At 62.0% G+C, this 17,081-nt stretch overlaps 4 protein-coding genes across 6 annotated transcripts; 1 reads left to right on the top strand and 3 right to left on the bottom strand.

Moving 5' to 3' along the window:
* The first annotated feature begins 436 nt into the window (after positions 1 to 436).
* Positions 437 to 4,106, top strand: MORN4 (MORN repeat containing 4). 2 transcript variants are annotated; one of them, XM_054163483.1, is made up of 5 exons: positions 437 to 605; positions 2,226 to 2,323; positions 2,455 to 2,569; positions 2,663 to 2,772; positions 2,893 to 4,106. In XM_054163483.1, the coding sequence occupies exons 2-5, from the start codon at positions 2,257 to 2,259 to the stop codon at positions 3,039 to 3,041; spliced, it is 441 nt and encodes a 146-aa protein (XP_054019458.1). In that variant the 5' UTR covers positions 437 to 605; positions 2,226 to 2,256; the 3' UTR covers positions 3,042 to 4,106. The 2 variants fall into 2 exon arrangements, with proteins under 2 accessions (XP_054019458.1, XP_009906404.1); XM_009908102.2 differs by having other exon boundaries at positions 446 to 501.
* Positions 4,107 to 4,415: 309 nt separating this feature from the next.
* Positions 4,416 to 7,432, bottom strand: HOGA1 (4-hydroxy-2-oxoglutarate aldolase 1). The gene is made up of 7 exons (XM_009908101.2): positions 7,204 to 7,432; positions 6,072 to 6,200; positions 5,868 to 5,995; positions 5,628 to 5,762; positions 5,361 to 5,457; positions 5,057 to 5,190; positions 4,416 to 4,622 (listed from the first exon to the last, which is right to left on the bottom strand). Exons 1-7 carry the CDS (start codon positions 7,430 to 7,432, stop codon positions 4,473 to 4,475), a joined length of 1,002 nt encoding a protein of 333 aa, XP_009906403.2. The 3' UTR covers positions 4,416 to 4,472.
* Positions 7,433 to 8,232: 800 nt separating this feature from the next.
* ANKRD2 (ankyrin repeat domain 2) lies at positions 8,233 to 10,768 on the bottom strand. Its single transcript, XM_054163670.1, has 9 exons — positions 10,665 to 10,768; positions 10,240 to 10,309; positions 9,997 to 10,158; positions 9,702 to 9,809; positions 9,439 to 9,537; positions 9,109 to 9,207; positions 8,891 to 8,989; positions 8,511 to 8,609; positions 8,233 to 8,422 (listed from the first exon to the last, which is right to left on the bottom strand). The coding sequence occupies exons 1-9, from the start codon at positions 10,766 to 10,768 to the stop codon at positions 8,318 to 8,320; spliced, it is 945 nt and encodes a 314-aa protein (XP_054019645.1). The 3' UTR covers positions 8,233 to 8,317.
* A 1,328-nt stretch (positions 10,769 to 12,096) lies between these two features.
* UBTD1 (ubiquitin domain containing 1) lies at positions 12,097 to 17,044 on the bottom strand. 2 transcript variants are annotated; one of them, XM_054163817.1, is made up of 3 exons: positions 16,806 to 17,044; positions 13,118 to 13,345; positions 12,097 to 12,836 (listed from the first exon to the last, which is right to left on the bottom strand). In XM_054163817.1, exons 1-3 carry the CDS (start codon positions 16,870 to 16,872, stop codon positions 12,514 to 12,516), a joined length of 618 nt encoding a protein of 205 aa, XP_054019792.1. In that variant the 5' UTR covers positions 16,873 to 17,044; the 3' UTR covers positions 12,097 to 12,513. The 2 variants fall into 2 exon arrangements, with proteins under 2 accessions (XP_054019792.1, XP_054019791.1); XM_054163816.1 differs by having other exon boundaries at positions 12,097 to 12,899; positions 16,806 to 17,041.
* Positions 17,045 to 17,081: the final 37 nt, after the last annotated feature.

Below are 17,081 nucleotides of genomic sequence, written 5' to 3'. Positions count from 1 at the left end.
CCCCCACGCCACGCCCAGAGCGGGGAAACGGCGGCCTGCCGGAGTTGCTACAGCCATAGTGCCGCATGAAGCGGGCCTGAAGACCCTCCCGCCGTTTGGCTGTGGGGGCCGAGGGAGGTCCACCTGTCCCACAGCCCCTTCGCGGGGACTTATGCCAGTGCCCCCCAACAGAGATGGCCGCCGGGGAGCGAAACGCCCCCTACTGCCCTTTGCAAAGATGGCGGCAGGGCGGGGTCGCCACCCCTCTGCCGGGCACACCCAGGAAGGGTACCTTCTTGCCCCACACAAAGATGGCGACCGGCGAGGGCGTGCTGCGAAGCTGACCAATGAACAGGTGTGTTGCTAGTGGTTGCCGTGGAGACAGCCAATGGCGGATGGGTATGGACGCGGGCAGCGTGGAAGTGCCCGGCGGGTAGGGGGACTGGCAGGGGTGGTAGCCGTGCCACCGCCCCTCAGCGGGACACCGGTGGGGAGCGGTGCGGGCAGCGAGCGCGGAGCCAGGTGAGCGCGGACAGTGGGTGCCTGCGCCGCCCGGCCCGACCTGCCTGCACAGCCCCCAGTCAGCCACCCGGGCCTGCGGGCATCGCCACGCGTGTCCCGGTGAGGTGGGTGTGACCGCCCCTGGGTACATGGACTTGGCGGAGCATGCATGCATCAGCCGTGTGTGCATGGACACAGAGGGGCGTGGGTGCATGGATCCGGTGGAGCATGCATGTGTCAACCGTGGACGCTTGAATATAGTGGGATGTGGGTGCATCAGCCGTGGGTGAATGGACACCGTGGGATGTGCCCATGGGTGCACGAACACAGCGAGTTGTGCATCAGCCGTGGCCCTAGTCAGCACCTCTGGGCACACTACCCATATGGGGTGTGCTTATGTGCCCGGTGGGTGTGTGTCCTGGGCAGGGAGTGCATACATTGCCCGGGGGTGTGTGGCCCATCTGGGGCTTACCTAGGCCCACTCTTCGTGGCTCCAGCCTGTGAGTGTGTGGCCAAGCAGATCGTGGTCTTAGAGTGGAGGTTGTGCTACAGGCTTGCTGTGGGCACAGTGCGTGCATGGCTCTGCTGTGAATGGGTGCCCGTGGGGGCACATCTAGCTGCTGGCCATGCTGGGTTGTTCACAGGGCCAATGCCCATTCCTTGGATGAGGTTTACAGCCGTACTAGTGGAGGCAGCTCTCCCTTGCCTCGGGTGTTAGCAGCCCCTGGCAGCACCCTCTTCCCCTACTGGCACTGCTGGAGGGATTCCCAGAGGTGCTAGGCAGGTTGCAAGCTGGGGACCCAGCTCTGAGCTGGGGCTCCTGGTCTCTACCATCAGCAGAGAGCACTGTTCAGTCTTTGCTTGGTTTGGCTAGGGGCATTTCTCCTTTGGACACAATGCCCTTGACAGTTCCTTGTGGTGTGGCCAGACTCAGTGTCTGAGCACCCATCTTTCCAGGGATGCAGGTTTGTGTGATAAACAATACTCGCTCTAGAAGCTGGGGGAGTCACAGTCACTGCCTGAGCTGTATCAGGAGACCCTGGAGAGACAGTGCCCAGCCCAGATACATCATTGTCTCCATGCTGGTGCCTTCCTCTGTGTGCTGGGGTGGCTCTGGGGCTGTGCAGGGCTCTGGGGACCGCTTGCTGTCAATAGGCAAGTTTGCAGACCCCTAGTAGTTGAGCAAGTCCCTGGAACTCCAGGGTCTTCTCTGCTGTCACTCTTAGGAGTGGTCACTCCATCCCTGTGGAGTGAGCCTGGTCTGCCCGTCCTTGACAGTGGAGCTGGAAACCCCGCAAGCTCTCTACTTCCTCCCCTGAAAACCAGTCATTTCCTCTCCAAAATGCCTGTTTCCTTGTGGAACTGCCCTAGTAGAGCTGGGGATGGCCCCTGGCCTGGGTCTGCCAGGTACTGCCGTGGAAGTGTGCTGGAGGCAAGAGGCAGCTGGCTCCTGCCATGCTCCTCTTCCTGCCTCTCGCTCACATTTCACGGGGCTGTGACCCAAGAGCTCGCATCACCTGGAGCCCTACAGCAGGATGCACAGCAACTCGAACGCAGCAGCTGGGGTTTCAGGGACAGGGCTGGGTGGCTGTGCTCCTGGGGTCACCTCATCTGTGGCGTGCCCTAGTGTAGCTGTCTCCAAGGCAAACACGTGCCCTTCTAAGAGCTGAGGGGACTTGGATCCTCTGGGTGGACCAGGCAGCTACTCGCACCCAGCAGTCACCCTCCACACCTCTCGCTGCCAGCCCTTGCCCTGTGCTGACGGAGACTGTCGCCATGACGCTCACCAAAGGCTCCTTCACCTACTCCAACGGGGAGGAGTACCGCGGCGAGTGGAAGGAAGGTGAGACAGGGCAGGAAGGGATGGTGCTGCCAGTGCTGGGGGCCACGCAGCACCAGATCCCTGTCCAGCACTGCGCCAGGGCAGTGCCTGCCTCCATCAGTCCAGTGCTGCCCATTTCTGCCCTTGCCTAGGTCGCAGGCACGGTGTTGGGCAGCTGACGTTTGCGGATGGCACCACTTATGTGGGGCACTTCGAGAACGGGCTCTTCCATGGCTGTGGGGTGCTTACCTTCTCTGACGGCTCCAGGTGAGCGCGGTACCCCTGTATAAACCCTCCTGAGCATCCCCACTTGCTCTGGGGGGGGAAGGCTCTGCTGCCTCAGGACTTCCTCCCACACAGGTATGAGGGGGAGTTTGTGCAGGGCAAGTTCAACGGCGTAGGCGTCTTCACCCGCTGTGACAACATGACCTTCGAGGGCGAGTTCAAAGGCGGGCGTGTGTATGGCTTTGGTGAGTGGGCAGCCCCGTGTGGCTCAGCTCAGCATAACCCCCTCCAGCATCTCCCCCTCTAGGCCCTGCTGGGTGCTGCTCCCTGCCCCTTCGCTCCTAGCCCTTCTCTTTCCTCGCCAGGTCTCCTGACCTTCCCTGACGGCTCCCACGGGGTGCCCCGCAACGAGGGCTTCTTTGAGAACAACAAGCTGTTGCGGCGGGAGAAGTGCTCAGCCATCATCCAGAGGGCCCAGGGTGCCTCCAAGTCTGCCCACAACCTGACAGCATGACGGTGTCTTGTATCCCCTCTTCTCGTGGCAGTCACTGGGTACTGGCTGGCCCCACCAACCCCAGAGAAGGGATGTGGCGCTGCTGCGTGCTCCCCTTCCCTCCGTCCCTACCGAGTCCCCCCTGCCCAAACCACCCCCGCTGGGGGGACAGGGCCTTCTGCCCTCCACCCAAGTGCCCCAGGGCAGTTATGGTGCCTTCTCTCTCTGGCTATAGCCCTGGCACCTCTCGGAGCAATGAGGGAATGGTGTGGCCAGGGCTTGACCCCTCTGTCCCTCAGGAAGCCTGTGGAACACCAGGGCTGATAACCTGCTGCAGAGGATGGAGCAGGAGTGTAGGGGTTGGGGCTGGGCCCTGGCCCCACTGCCAGGGTGCCTTGGCTAGGAGCTGCTGGCTGGACCACACACCCATGGAGGGGCAACTCCTGGCCCTCTTAGCTACCCTGGCCCCATGGTAGGGTGTCTAGCTGGGGCACGCTCTGTCCTGCACCTTCAGCTCTGGATGACTGGCCAGCCCCACACATTTCCTGGACAGGGTAACATCATGCCTCAAGCCTACTCTTGAGGCCAGCTGATGGGCTGTGTTCCCCTCATTCTTGTGCCAATCCTGTCCATCTTCTGCCTTTGTGACATCTGCAGCAATATCCCAACCAAGGGGAGCCAGGGGGGGCCCAGCCTGACCCTTGTCTGCTGCGCACTGAGGGAAGTCAAGTATGACGGCAGGCAAGGAGCAGGGCTGACTGGAGTCCAGGATGAGGGGCATGAGCAGGGCTGCTGGAGATGCCAGGGCTGGGGCAGGGGGCCTGGGCAGGGCAGGCATGGGTAGGGGGATGGCAAGGGACAGGAGCCACACAACTCTCTGCCCCCTGCACGCATCCTTCCTCTGCCCCATGGGCCCACCTTCACCCCAGTGTGGGCTGGCTGGCCGCAGCGTGGGGGTCCTGGCAGCCCTCACAGCTCGGTGGTGGGCTGCAAGGAGGGCATGTCCCTTGTGCCCCCACCAGTCCTGACTGTGCCTTGCCATGACCCTGCCTTGTGCTGCTGCCTGCACGGGCCTCAGCTGAGTAAACCACGTTGCCAAACACCTGGGCTGTGTCCTTCTTGCTGGGAGCAGGGACTGGGTGGGGCTTGCTTGTGCGGGCAGGACTGGAGACACAGAGTGGGGGGCATCAGGTTTATTGCTGGCTCATGGCATGGGTATCCATCCCTTCCTGCGTGGGGACAGTGGCACCCTAGAAGCTGTTGAATGTAGCTGTGTGCCCAGGTCAAGGGACACATGGGTGACCGGGGAGTGCTGGATGTCCACCCTGCTTGCTCTGCCCAGGGCATTCCTGTCCAGCAGGAAGGAGCAAGATGGGTGGCTTTCTCCTGGCTGCATCCCCTGCCTCTGGGGTTGCTGGCTCTGGTGCCTTTCTAGGCTGGAGGAGGAACCCTTCACAACCAGCCATTGTTGCTGAAGGTGCTCCTCAGCTCCTCAACCTGGGCAGGGCTCAGCGGGGCCAGAGGTGGGCGGCAAGGTCCCCCATAGTAGCCAAACCATTCCATTGCCTTCTTCAATCCTGGGATCCCGAACCGGCGGGTGACCTATGGGAGGCAGGGTGCAGGGACTTGCTGACTCAGCTGAGACAGAGCAGCGTGCTCCCTGAGCTCCTGCACCAGCCCTACGTGGGGCTGCAAGGCTGAGCAGGGTGCAGGCTGCCTGCAGCCCCCCAGCAAAGTATCTGCAGTGGGGTGGGGGACCCTGGGGAGAAGCAGCTCTCACCTCCCATTGCTGCCTACAAATAGTCAGCAAAGGCTCCCACAGAGGGGCAGGCAGGCACCCACTGCCAGTAGACATGCTGGTCCCAGCATAGCAGGGCTGGCATTTTCTGCTCTGCTGCCTCCCATCTGGCTCAGCTCACCAGCTGGGTGCTGTGCCATTCTGTCCCCACCCACCCTCCCCCAAGGACCTCTGTTCTTTGTTGTTTCACAGCTCTGCCGTGTCCCACCCTGCAATCCAAGGGGTGCTGCCTGCTTACCGCCATGTTGGGCTCAATGAGCCGGTGCTGCAGGCTGCGGGCCTCCTGCCAGCTGCCCTCACGGCACAAGCGATCCAGCTGGCACACTGGGTCCCCCAGGACGTTGGCAAGGGCACAGACACCCCCAGAGGCACCTGGGGACACCAGGGCACCTTGGCAGACAGCTTGGCACGCTGTGCTCAGCTAGCACAAGCATTGCCACCACCCCTCACCAGGATCCCCCCCCACCCAGCTGCCAGTCTTGGCCAAGTGTCTCCAAGGCAGCACCCCATGGCCCCAGCTGAGCAGGGGCAGCAGCACCTACCTAGGGCATAGCTTGCCATCAGAAAGCTGGCTGATCCTGCCAGCACCTGGAAATCCTCCTGCTGTGTCTTGTGGACCATCAGTCCCATACGGCTAATCTGGGGAGAGACAGGCAGTGCCCTGGGACGGGCATCACCCTGTCTCCCCCCGATGGGACTCATGTGGCATCCCCAGGGGCAGGGGAAGGGCTTCGAGTCCCAGCTTCACATTCCCAACTTGGGGCTAGGTTTAGTGGCAGCCCCCCCTGGCAAAACCTTGTCCCACTCACATCTCCACCGCTGTCTTTGATCCCAACAATATTGGGGTGCTGAGCTAGGGTGAGGACAGCCTCCAGGGGCAGGTCCAGGCCTGTGTTGGCAGGGACGCTGTAGAGCACCACGGGGATGGGAGATGCATCAGCAACCTGCGGGAAGTCAGGGAAAGCTCAGAAACTGGGGTGGGACAGAAGTGTGTGGGATACATTCCCCATCCTCGTCTCTCAGATGGAATTACAGCAGGCATGGCTCACCTCTGTGTAATGCTGGACAAAGGCAGCGCTGGTCATAGCCCCCCGGTAGTAGCAGGGCGTCACAACCAGCGCCACATCGGCCCCTGCCTCTGCCATGCTGACTGTCAGCTTGATAGTGGCCTGGGTGGCTGGGGAGAAGGCAAAGCAGTGAGAAATGACCCAGGGGACACCCACAGCCCCTGCACTGCCCATGCAGGCACTCACATTCACAGCCTGAGCCGGCCAGCAGCAGGCGGTCCCTGGGAAGAGCCTGGCGCACGCATCTCACCATGTCCAGCTGCTCATGGGGTGCCAGGTAGGGGTACTCTCCGTTGGAGCCTAGCACCACCAGCCCTGAAGTGCAAGCATGGGAAGGGCAGTGCCTGGACACAGGAGTTGGGTGCCCATGGGACAGCCATTCCTGCCCTCTCCACACCTCACTTTACACACCAGGGGCAGTCCATTGCCCTCATGCAGTTGCTCTCTTGGGCCAGAAGGCTCCTGCAGGTCCCCCCAAAAGCCCTAGGCTCCCCCACAAAGGGTTTATGTGGGTGTGTGCCCCCTAGATGGCAGTGCCCACCTGCACTACACTGAGGACTGGAGATATTGTCCCCTACCCAGGCACCCTTGTGCATGCCATGCTGTCCTGTGGACTGAGCATGCCACCTGCCTGCCTCCATCCCTGAGAAACCACCACACAGAGCACTGCTAACAAAGCATTAATTGATGCCCACAGCCAGGGTGTGTCCCATCGTCCCCATCTGGGGCACACAGACCCCTTCCTTGGGACCCTGCTAGCTCCATGTCAGCCCAGTGCTGCTGGGCTCTGCCATGGCATCTTGGGTACCCAGGTAGGTGTGCTCATGGCATCCCCTTTCCTGACCCTGTCGCCAGGCAAGCCCTGGACTCACAGCCTTATCAGAAGAGGGGAGAGCCAGGGCACATTCCTGTGACTTCCAGCCTCTCCCTGCAGTCCCTCTCCTCACAAACATTCACCGCAGGCAATCGGCAGCCACGCATCCTGGTGCTCTGAATCTGTGTGGGCATGCAGAGGGTAGGCACAAGCCTGCAACTCTGTGCAGAGGATCTGTGCAAGCCTGAACATGAAGAGTGTGGATGCAAGCGTGCACTGGAGTGTGGTACGGGTGTGCCAAGGACACGTGCATGCCTGGGCACTTGTTGTGCAAAGGGCCCCAGCTGGATCACCTGAGGGGCAGCCAGCCCTGGGGCAAAGTCCATCTGGAGGCCAAACACCCTTGGGAAGCTGGCAGGCTGACAGCACGCTGCTGCACAGCCCCTGTGATGGGCAGGGACCTGGCAGGAGCCTGCATGGGGAGGAACAGCAGGCAGCGCTTACCTCGGAAGGGGATGCTGACATAACGGTGCAGGTTTGCCTCCAGCTGGACATAGTCCACCTCCTGCATAGGAGACAAGGGGGTGGCGAGAGGTGGAAAGATGCCCCCGAGGTCGAGTGTGTGTCCTGGTCCTGGGGGCGTGCTGAGCCTGCGGCTCTGCCCAGAGGCTGCCCGGTGCAAAGCTGCCAGGGCACGCCGGAGGGGTGAGGTGAGGCAGGTGCTGAGCGCCATGGTGGCCGGGCGCTGCTGCCGGCCGTGCTGCTCGGCCTGCCGATGGCTGTTAATGTTTGATGGGGCACGTGAGGCACCGGATACTTGCTTGGGCAGACAACATGGGGGGTGGTACCAGGGGAGCTCAAAATGCTCTCTCCTCCAGAAACTCACTGTAGAAGCTCAACGTCCCTCAGAGTGAGCCCTGGCCAAATGTGCTTTCCCCTCTTCTGTTTGACAGTTGTGCCAGCCATCCCTCTATCGTCTACAGGGCTGGGCTGCAGGGTCAGGGAGGGACTTGGTGTTGCAAGGTGTCCTGGGACTGAGTGCAAGGCCCACCCAATCCGGCCGTTGGCATAGGTAGGGAGCAATGAGCATTGTCCTTGGCAGAAGTGACTAGGTCTGCAAGGGACCACTGTGTCCCCATGAATCGCTCCAGCAGGGAATGCAGAACAAGCAGCCATCCATTTTTGTAGAGTGGCTGACTGACAGGGTTGTGGTTGCTTCTCTCCAACACACCACCAGCCTCCAGTACAGCATGGACTCAGGTCAAATTGCCTGTCATGCAGTTTTCTTCCCTGAGATTGTCTAGGGGGAACTTCGAAGCACTGAGAGCAACCAGGGCATCCCTGCAGTGAGAAATCCTCTCCTTGGATCACATGACCGTGGTGTCACTGATGCTAGAGTCCCCGAGCTAGGAGGCAGGGCACTTCCACACTGCTGAATAACCCAGCTTCCTGGATAAACCAGCTTCCCCAGCTCCAGCACCCCTGGCGCAAGCCATCCAGCCCCACAGCCCCCTGGAGCCAAATGCTGATCTTTGCTGGCATTTATTGACACAAGAAGTCTCAGCTGGATCTTGTTCCTTGGAGCTGAGCCCTAGTCCCTAGTCCCTGCCTGACACCTTCATGCAGGGACCTCCATCTCGCCCTGTGGCTGCTCCTTAGTCTCCAATGCCTGACGTGTGTCCACTTGCCACTGCTGCACCAGATCTGTTGGAGTCTTGCCAGCCTGCAGGAGTGGGCAGAGAGAGGCTGGTGTTAGGGTTGCACACCATGGTGAGGCAGCAAGTGGCTTCAGTGGCAGCCCCTTCAATCACCTGGTTCTTGGCCATCATGTCAGCCCCGTGCAGGATCAGCATTTTGATGATTTTGTAGCGGCTGAGCCGTGTGGCATCATGCAGCGCTGTGTCACCTTCCTGTGAGAGACATTGCCTGGCTAGGCATTGTGGTCCAGCTCTGGGGACAGACAGCCCCTGCCTGTCCCCAGAATTACTCCTTGGCTCCCCACACACCCACCTCCCTAGGGGGAAGGTGCCTGCCTCAGCCCTGTCTGCAGCTGTCAGCACCCACAGGGGTGTGTGTACATCTGAGTGTCTCCTGCTGCGGGTGCTGTGTCTCTGGCCCCCAGAGAGGTCAGCCAAGGGAGCGGGTGTTAGTACTGCTCCTCAAGTGCTGGGTGTATGGCTGCAGCACTCACCCTGTCTGGGGAGTTGATGTCCACTCCACAGTGGATGAGGTGCTCCACAATGTCAGGGTGCCCGGTCCTGGTGGCCACATGAAGGGGGGTGCTGAGAAGCTTGAGGGGAAAGGAGACAGACACCAGAAAGGATCAGTATCCACTCCTGCTGGCCCAACACAGGGCCAGCCCTGTCCCCCCCAGCACAGCCTCATGCCCCTGTGATCTGCCCTGCACACCTTGTCCTTCACGTTGAGGTCTGCCCCATGGTCCTGCAGCAGCTTCACAGCATCCAGGTGCCCACCTCGGCAGGCCCAGTGCACGGCAGTGCAGTCCAGCTGAGCACACAGAGCCATGTCACATCAGGGGACACCTCCACCCTGCGTCCGTCTCCCACCCCAGCCAGTCCCTATGCTCAGGCTGAGCCAGCAGAGCCCTGCCTGCAGCCACCTCAGCGGTGGGGACAGCTCTACTCCGCTTCAGAGTTGCCTAACCCTGCTGTTGCTCCAGCTGTGCCAAGCCAGGAGACTCAGACCAGCATGGAGCTGGGGGGCAGGATCCAGCCTCACCCGGTCCCTGAAGTCAACGGTGGCGCCGCTGTCCAGCAGCTTTCGCAGGATGTCTGTGTGTCCCTCCAGCGAGGAGCGGTGCAGGGCTGTGCGGTGGAACTGGGGGGGTGAGGGGCTGCATTACTGGCTAGATCAATCCTGCCACACCCCAGCCCAGTCTTACCCCCAGCCCTGCCCCGAGGGTCGCAGCCCCTGCCAACAGGCACGGTGAGGCATGGCAGCAGGACACAGGCAAGGGGAGGCCCGTGGCCTTGGGAAGCTACCTCGTCACATGTGTCAGGGGGGCCACTGTCTGCCAGGAACTTCTCGATGATGCGCATGTTTCCCTGGACAGCAGCTCGCAGGAAATTCTCCGGCTCCACGGGACCCTCCTGGCAGCAGGATGAGCTCAGGGCTGGGGCATCGCAGGGGCACAGGAAAGGGGACAACACAGGGGGCCCCCTGCCCTGCTTCCCGGGGAGGTCCCTGGCTAGCAGGGTCACCCACGGGCTGGCCTGCGGGGACTCCAGCCCCTGTCCCAGCAGCTCCCCCCCCACATCCCAGGACCTCCCGACATACAATCTCCAGGGGCTCAGGCGGAGGAGGGGGCTCAGGCGTGGCTGCCCGCTCCTCCCGGCGCTGCCGGCGCTGCTTGCGGAGCTCGATGAGGCGCTGGATGCTCCCCACGTCGATGATCTCCCGACGCAGGTCCACTGAGCTCCTCCGAACCCGCTCTTGGCCCTTGGGGGGACACACAGTGCCCTGTTTGCTTTCTATGTCCCCAGCCATCCCACGGCCCCCCTGCACCCCGACCCCTCTCACCTTGATGGCTTCAAGGCCCCGGTTCCTGGGGCCACAGTGTTTCTCCTCCTCCAGCTCTGGTGTGTTCATCCTCTCCACGGCTGGTGGCTCCCGTGCACCATCCCCTTTGAGTTGCTGCATGGGCACAGGGCTGATGCATGACCCTGGTTGGGCATGGAGCAGTTCCACCACTCCCTCCCCAGCCTGCCAGTGGATATGGCTTGCAGCTTGTTACTGAAGTCTACAGGACATCCAGCAGCCCTCAGGCTTATGCTTGCCCACCCACCTTTCTTGGCAACCTGGGCACCTGCCTGCTGCTTGGCTCTGCCCCATGGGCCAGAACTCCCAAGCTGGGAGCCTGAGAGCCCTTGGCTACCTTTCTACATGCCCAGGGATAGCATGGCTGGTGCCAGCCTCCTCACATTTGAGTCCCTAAGGATAGACACAGTGCCAAGTGGATCCTTCTGCCCCATGGACCCACCTTCTCCTCCTCCTCCTCTGCCAGCTTCTGTTCAATGAGCTCCTTGGCCCGTTCAACGTCCAGCTCCATGTCTGCCTGCAGTGCAGAGCCCCGTGCAGGATGTGGCCTTTTATCCTCAGCACCACAAGCAGAGCCTGTCCCTGGCTCCCAGTGCTGCCGGCAGCTCCACTGGCTGCACAGCTTTATGCCGCTGGCCCTTCTGTCCCGCAGCCCAAGGGCACCAACAGCTGTGGCTTCTCCACATGACTGGGGCAGCTTTGCCATGAGCTCACCCTCCTGCTTTCTGGTGGCCCTAGCTCACCTCCCCAGTCCCCCACCCTCTTAAAGAGACCCACTGCCCCTCTCTCCAGGCTGCCTGGCATCTCTGTGCTGGGTATGAGGAGCTGGGGTGCACAAAGTCTGCAACAGCCAGTCCAGAGAAGCTGGGCAAAGTGGAAACATGGCTCAGGGTAGCATCATGTACCCATGCCACCCACTGTGAGCAGCCAGGATGCTCCTCATGGCTCCTACCACCCCACCTCCATGCAAGCAGATGCTGCAGCACCCACTAGTATTGCCCAAGGCTTCCTGGCACCCCAAAGGTGCAATGCCCACCATAAAGGAAGGTGATTGGGCTCCCCTAAGCCTCTCAGCCAGCAGCAGGCAGCATGTGATGCTGGGAGCCACAGTCCCTCTGTGCCACTTTGGAGGATGACCTCAGGTGTGGAGCATCCCAAGCAGCCCTGCCAGGATCCTGGTGACGGCATGGCCTCCTCCACCACACACGAGCAGCCTGGCAGTGGGACCAGCAGGCAGTCGGCAGCTATTCCTGGCAGTGAAGACATTGTTCAGACCCTCTGGGATTTGTTCTCCCCTTTTGTAAGATGAGGCCACTGCTGCCCTGTGCTGGGACAGTTAATACGCTGGGCACCAGCCCCCAGCAGAGGACATGGGGGAAGGACAGATGGGATGTGTCACTGTCACCACCTGGGGGAATTCCCAGGGCCACCCTTGGGTGCCCTGTCCCATGAGTGCCACAGCCTCTGGCTACAGAAAAGCGCCATTTTTACCAGGGCAGGCAATAATGGCCACAAAGGTGGTCCTGGGACCATCCCCTATCCTACCTGACCCCAGGGCAGACAAGCTGAAACCTCTGGAGGGGAAGCACCTGGAAAGGGAGGTGATGCCCCCATGCCTGCAAACAGCCAGGACAGCAACACCAGCTGTGCTGGGGAAGGGTCCAGGCAGGCAAAGAGCCAGGGCTGGCAGGACAGTGTCAGGGTGACAATAGGGAGTAGAGCTGGGGCACCCAGGCTCTCACCTGCCACCCTGTGCCCATCTCAATCAGGAGCTGATGTCAGACAGACATGGGGACCTACTCCAACAGTGGTCCCCTCAGCCTGCTCCAGAGCACAGAGGAATGATGAAAAGGCTTTATTGATAAATACAGACTATATACAGAGGGGAGACATCTCCACCCAGCCCAGCACCCTAGGGCCTCCTGGCCGGGGGAGCTGGAGCCCAGCAGGTCACAGCCTCCATGCTAGCACAACCCAGCAGTGGGGCCCTGGCTGTGATAATCACCCCAGAGACATTTGGTCTTGAACCTCCTGCAGGAAATGAGTCTGTGCCTGTGTGCCAGCCAAGAGGGGCCACTCCAGCAGCACAGCCCCATGCAGATCTTCCTGGGGGTCGCTCAGATGGAGGGGTCTGCTTTGCAGGGTAGTAAAGGCTGCCCTAGCTCTGTCAGGGCTGGGATGCAGCACAGGACATCCCCAGAGGTGCCACTGCCTCCTAGCCCCCTGCCCTCTCCCAGCAACCAGCGCGGGGACATCTCAGTTCCTGGATGGCAAGGGCTGGTTGACAATCACTTGCACAACAAAATCCTTCTGGATCTTGGTCTCTTGAAGCCGTGTGCGGTCAGTGAGCAGCTTGCCCGAGAAGAACCAGCGCTGCCAGGCCAGGTCAATGCCCTCCTGTGCCTGCAGCTGCTTCTTCAGCTGCCCGATGGTGTCGCCCATGCTGGCGTTGAGCCGCAGGTCCTTGCCGGTGGAGAGCCGCACCTTGAGAGCGAACTCCCGGCGGGTGTTTGGCAGGGGCTCCACCGGCTCTACAGCTGTCTCCTCACTTCGCTCCAGGATCAAGTTGACAGGAGGTGCTAGGCAGTAGACAGGCAGCTGGTACCGGTTGCCCAGCTCGTCGTAGCATTCTGTGAGGGACCCTGAAGACGGCAGGATGTGATACTGTCAGCGGACATCCCCATGGATCATGGGGACAAGTCCACCCCGGGCAATGGGACAGAGTCTACCTTGGCCCCCTGGGCTGGGCTGAGCTGCAACTGTGGCAGCTGGGAACACATCTCCAATTTGGGACCCCTGTGAGCCCACATAAGGGATGCTCAGCACCCACTCCACCCACACCCCCAGTGCCATCCCTCACCATGAGGCAGGGTGATGCTGGCTCCATCAAGGATGGCCTGGGCCAGGCTGTGGTCGTTGGCCTCCACGGCGTAGGCAGCTGCCTTCAGAGCATCCCAGATCTCCTTGCGGCCCTCAAAGGCAGGGGCTGTGTCCCAAAACTCGTCCCGCTTGCTGCGCAGCTGCCCGTCCGTCATGGGGTAGTCACTCTTCCACTTGGGACGCTCCTTCTTCAGGGGCTCATTGCGGCCTGGGGTGGGGTAGGATGTTCAGCCAAGGAACAGGGCTCCCTTGGGCCCTGAGCCTCCCATCTCCACAGCTTCCTGGGGAACCCGTGCAGCTTGCACAGCAGTGTCCGAGGGACCACCCTGCCCAGCACAGTCCCCAGTGCTTTCAGGGACAATGCAGCTAAAGCTAGTCCTGCCCAAGGTCCCACTGGCCCCATAGCTGTTACCCAAAGTGGCAGCCTTTGCCCCCAGGAAAGGGCAAGGGCTCTTGTCCCCATGCTAGAGGAATCAGGCCCTGCTCCAAGGGGTGGCTGCAGGACCTCAGGTCCCTTTGAGGCAGAGCAGTATTTATAGCTTGGGAAATTAGCCAGGAAATAAGCTGGTGAGATGGAGTGGGAAGTGGATTATGGGGGCTGAGCTGCAGTCCTGGCAGAGGGTGGAAACAGGACTTCACTGTCCTCTCTGCCCACCCCAGCATGGCAGAGACCAGATGCAGGCAAGACAGCATCCCCAGGGCATCAGGGTGGTGAGGGGCACTGCTGCCAGCCCACAGCAGCCCCAGAAATGGGCCAAACTGAGCTGGCTCTCCATTAAGCAGCCATCAACCATGTTCCCAGAGACCCCCAGCAGCCAGCATTGCCCAGGGGTCTTAGCCACCTCCATGCCAGCTGCACACCACCCTGTCCTCTCTACACCAGGACAGCCTTGTGAGAACAGCCCTGTCCCATCAGCCCCACGGTTAGGCTGGAATTGTGGGGCAGGAAGGAGCTGTTGTCACTCCCAGCTGAGCTGGGGACAATGAGTGACAACAGCTCCTTCCTGTCGCCACTCTCCTCGTGGCAGCCAGCCAGCACCTTTCCTGCAGGGATGGGACGTGGGGGGATGTGAAGCCCCAGCCAGGGAGGAAGGATGCCTGTGCCCACACAGTGACCTGCTGTGCAAGAGGATGCCACACATCCCTGCTGCTAGGGACAGCCACCAATGCCAGCTGCAGACTGAGCCATGTTCCTCAGGCCGCTTTTCCTGGGCGAGTGTGTGGACGGCACAAGGCACTGCAGTGTCCCACCCCACCCAAGGCCAGCAGAGCCAGCGCAGCAGCCACTTTCCCAACAAGCACCCAGCCCAGAGCTGGACACAACATGTGTCACCCACCCCAGGACTCCCCATAGGGCACAGGAGCTCAGCTGTCCCAGGGTGGGACACTAAACATGCCTGATGGGAGCATCCTGCCTGCGCCCACGACCCTGGAGGAGTGAGGGCAGCCGGCTACAGCCAACACTGCCGATTCAGCAGTCACGGTGCTGGGCAGGGAAGGATTTGCAGCACCACAGGACAGAGCAAGGTCACAGGCAGCACCTGCCTCAGGATGGTGGTGGAGCATTAGCAACCATGGTCAGCCTGCAGGACATGGTCACGACTATGTCTCCACAGTGCTGTGGCCACCAGGCCAGGGCAGGCATCGCATCCTTGCAGCTGGGACTGTGATGCACAGCAGGGCTCTCAGCTGTCATCCCTCTGACTCCACTTGCAGCAAAGCAAAGAGGCTGGCCAAAGAGAGGCAGCAGGGTCAGAGCCATGGGGCCCAGCCACAGCAGGGAGTAGGGACAAGCTGCAGCCACCCGTGCAGGCAGGCATGCCCAGCAGCCTTGCCCAGGTAGGCAGAGGCTAAGCTGTATCTATTTATTGCTACCACCCAGTCAGGCCCCACAGCCTCTTCTAATCACCTCCTGCTACTCTATTCCTGGCCCCTTGTGCAACTCTCCATGGCAGCACTGCCGGACAGGTCCAGCCACTCACTGCACCCAGACTTGAGCCAACAGGATCTGGCTGGCAGCCCACCTGTGTCCTGCCCTGTGCCTGCAGCACCCTGCCTGCAGCTCATTCTCCCCTCAGTGCCCTGCTGTGGGGACTGTCAGGCAGGAGGCTGTGCCCTAGGGGATCCTCTGCTCAGGGCTTGCTCCCTACTCAGCTGTAGCCCCAGGCAGCCCTAGCTCATGAGTTCTGGAGGCCAGCTCACCCCCAGAGAAGATGCCAGCCAGATGGCACACAATATTGCTTCCAGCAGTGCTGGCTGGTCCCCTCCTGGGCCAGGCAAGGTTGGATTGCTGCATGCCACCAGCATCCCCTGCTTCTCCTGCTGCTGGACACCTCAGGAGTAACACTGTCACCTGCTGCTGGGAGCCCTGTCAGGACCCCTCTGCTGGGGATCACAGTGAGACCCAGACAGGGCAGGAGCCAGCTGGGCTGCTTGGCAGGACAGACAGAGAACCCCTCCCGCTGACGGCAGGTCCTTGCATGCTGGAGCCTGCCAACCTAGGGTAGTGTCCTTGTAGTGAGGCCAGCTGCAGCCTTGCTTCATCCCCCACCACATGCTAAACAGTTCCCCTGGGCTCATGGCACTACACAACCAAGGGCAGTAACCAGCCTGGGCTCCCTAGCACCGGGGACAGTCCCATGCTCCCGGGAAGGGACATGCTGCGAGAAAGCAGCAGGAGCTGCCAGAGGCACTGGGGCACCAGAAGGGGACTGCGACCCATCACAGGAGAGCGTGGCAGGGAGCAAGTAGTGGTGATGGAGACACAGGCTTTGCACAGCCAGCTGCTGCTGGGCACAGTACAGAACAGGGATCCAGACGATGGGATCCGTCCCTGCCGTACACGCTTCCTGCTCCTCCTCTCCCGCCGCCTACCACCGCTTTGCCATAAACAGAGTAATTACCAGCTGCGATTGCATCGGGCGGAGAAGCAAGGGGAAGGCGGGCGTGATTCACTCCGCCGGCCCACGTCCCCCCCGCCCATCTCCGTGGCCCTTGGGACCCTCCAGGGAAGTGTCGTGCCTGGAGAGGCGCCTCACAGCACCAGGGTTTTACGCTGCTGGTAACTTCGGCGAGCTGCAGGGATGCACCAGCATCATCTCACCCCGCTCCTCCACCGCAGCCGCTCCCTGACCACTCCGCGGCTGGATCCCAGGCGCCTCCCGACCCCCTAGAGAGCGGGGACGAGGCTGTGCCTGTCGGCAGCAGCCCAGTGTACAGGCATCACTGACCCGTGGCAGGGACTCAGCAGTGAGCAAGAGGTGGCGCGCCGGGGGACACTGCCGAGTCCCACCGGGGGCATTCGGCACCCTGAAGAGCCCCGGGGCATCCCCTCCCTAGAAGGAGCTGGGAACCGGCGGGGCTGGGCAGGGCGCACCGTGCACTCTGACCCTGCAAACCCCGCAGGATGCCAAGGCGGGAGCAGTGATGCCTGCTCACTTTCGGGACGGCGCACCTGACCAGGCTTCCCCGGTGCTTGAGGATCCCCATAGGCACAGAACGGCTCCTGGCGGGGTGCAGCCCCCTCCCCGCCCACGGACGGTGCCCCTCCGATGCCAAGGCTCCTCCCGCGCACGCCACCCACGGAGGTACATGAGACCTCCGATGCTCGCGACCCCATCCATACCCAGGAGGGACAGCCTCACCGGGATGGGCTCGGCCCTGCTCACCTGCTCGCTTGCGGGGGTTCCCGGCGGCGGGCCGCTCCCGGCGCTGCCGCCCCACGCAGCCGCCCATGGCAGGGCTCAACGGCGGCGGTGCTCGGCATGGGGCCGGACCGGCTCCGCGCTGCGCCCGACCCCGGGGCCCGGCGCCGTGCAGCCCGGCTCTGAATGCCGGGGCCACCCCGCCGCCGGAGACACCCCGCACCGCGCCCCGCCCCCCCAGGTGTGCATGTGACCGCCCGCACCGGTCCCGGCCCCGGCCCTGCCGCCGGCTCCGCCCAC

The sequence above is a fragment of the Dryobates pubescens genome, chromosome 8, assembly GCF_014839835.1.
Source record: "Dryobates pubescens isolate bDryPub1 chromosome 8, bDryPub1.pri, whole genome shotgun sequence".
NCBI lineage: Eukaryota > Metazoa > Chordata > Aves > Piciformes > Picidae > Dryobates > Dryobates pubescens.
This window is presented reverse-complemented; position numbering and strand designations above follow the sequence as displayed.

Excerpts from the sequence above, each read along its gene's own strand:
- HOGA1 (XM_009908101.2), bottom strand. The coding sequence starts at position 7,432 with ATGGCGCTCAGCACCTGCCTCACCTCACCCCTCCGGCGTGCCCTGGCA. Across the intron at positions 6,201-7,203 it reads TGTCAGCATCCCCTTCCGAG|GGCTGGTGGTGCTAGGCTCC; the intron begins GTAAGCGCTGCC and ends CTTGCACTTCAG. Across the intron at positions 5,763-5,867 it reads TTGTCCAGCATTACACAGAG|GTTGCTGATGCATCTCCCAT; the intron begins GTGAGCCATGCC and ends GACTTCCCGCAG.
- MORN4 (XM_054163483.1), top strand. The coding sequence starts at position 2,257 with ATGACGCTCACCAAAGGCTCCTTCACCTACTCCAACGGGGAGGAGTAC. Across the intron at positions 2,324-2,454 it reads CCGCGGCGAGTGGAAGGAAG|GTCGCAGGCACGGTGTTGGG; the intron begins GTGAGACAGGGC and ends GCCCTTGCCTAG. Across the intron at positions 2,570-2,662 it reads ACCTTCTCTGACGGCTCCAG|GTATGAGGGGGAGTTTGTGC; the intron begins GTGAGCGCGGTA and ends CCTCCCACACAG.
- ANKRD2 (XM_054163670.1), bottom strand. The coding sequence starts at position 10,768 with ATGGAGCTGGACGTTGAACGGGCCAAGGAGCTCATTGAACAGAAGCTG. Across the intron at positions 10,159-10,239 it reads GGGGCCTTGAAGCCATCAAG|GGCCAAGAGCGGGTTCGGAG; the intron begins GTGAGAGGGGTC and ends TGTCCCCCCAAG. Across the intron at positions 8,423-8,510 it reads ACATGATGGCCAAGAACCAG|GCTGGCAAGACTCCAACAGA; the intron begins GTGATTGAAGGG and ends CCACTCCTGCAG.
- UBTD1 (XM_054163816.1), bottom strand. The coding sequence starts at position 16,872 with ATGGGCGGCTGCGTGGGGCGGCAGCGCCGGGAGCGGCCCGCCGCCGGG. Across the intron at positions 13,346-16,805 it reads GAACCCCCGCAAGCGAGCAG|GCCGCAATGAGCCCCTGAAG; the intron begins GTGAGCAGGGCC and ends ACCCCACCCCAG. Across the intron at positions 12,900-13,117 it reads CAGCATCACCCTGCCTCATG|GGTCCCTCACAGAATGCTAC; the intron begins GTGAGGGATGGC and ends TGCCGTCTTCAG.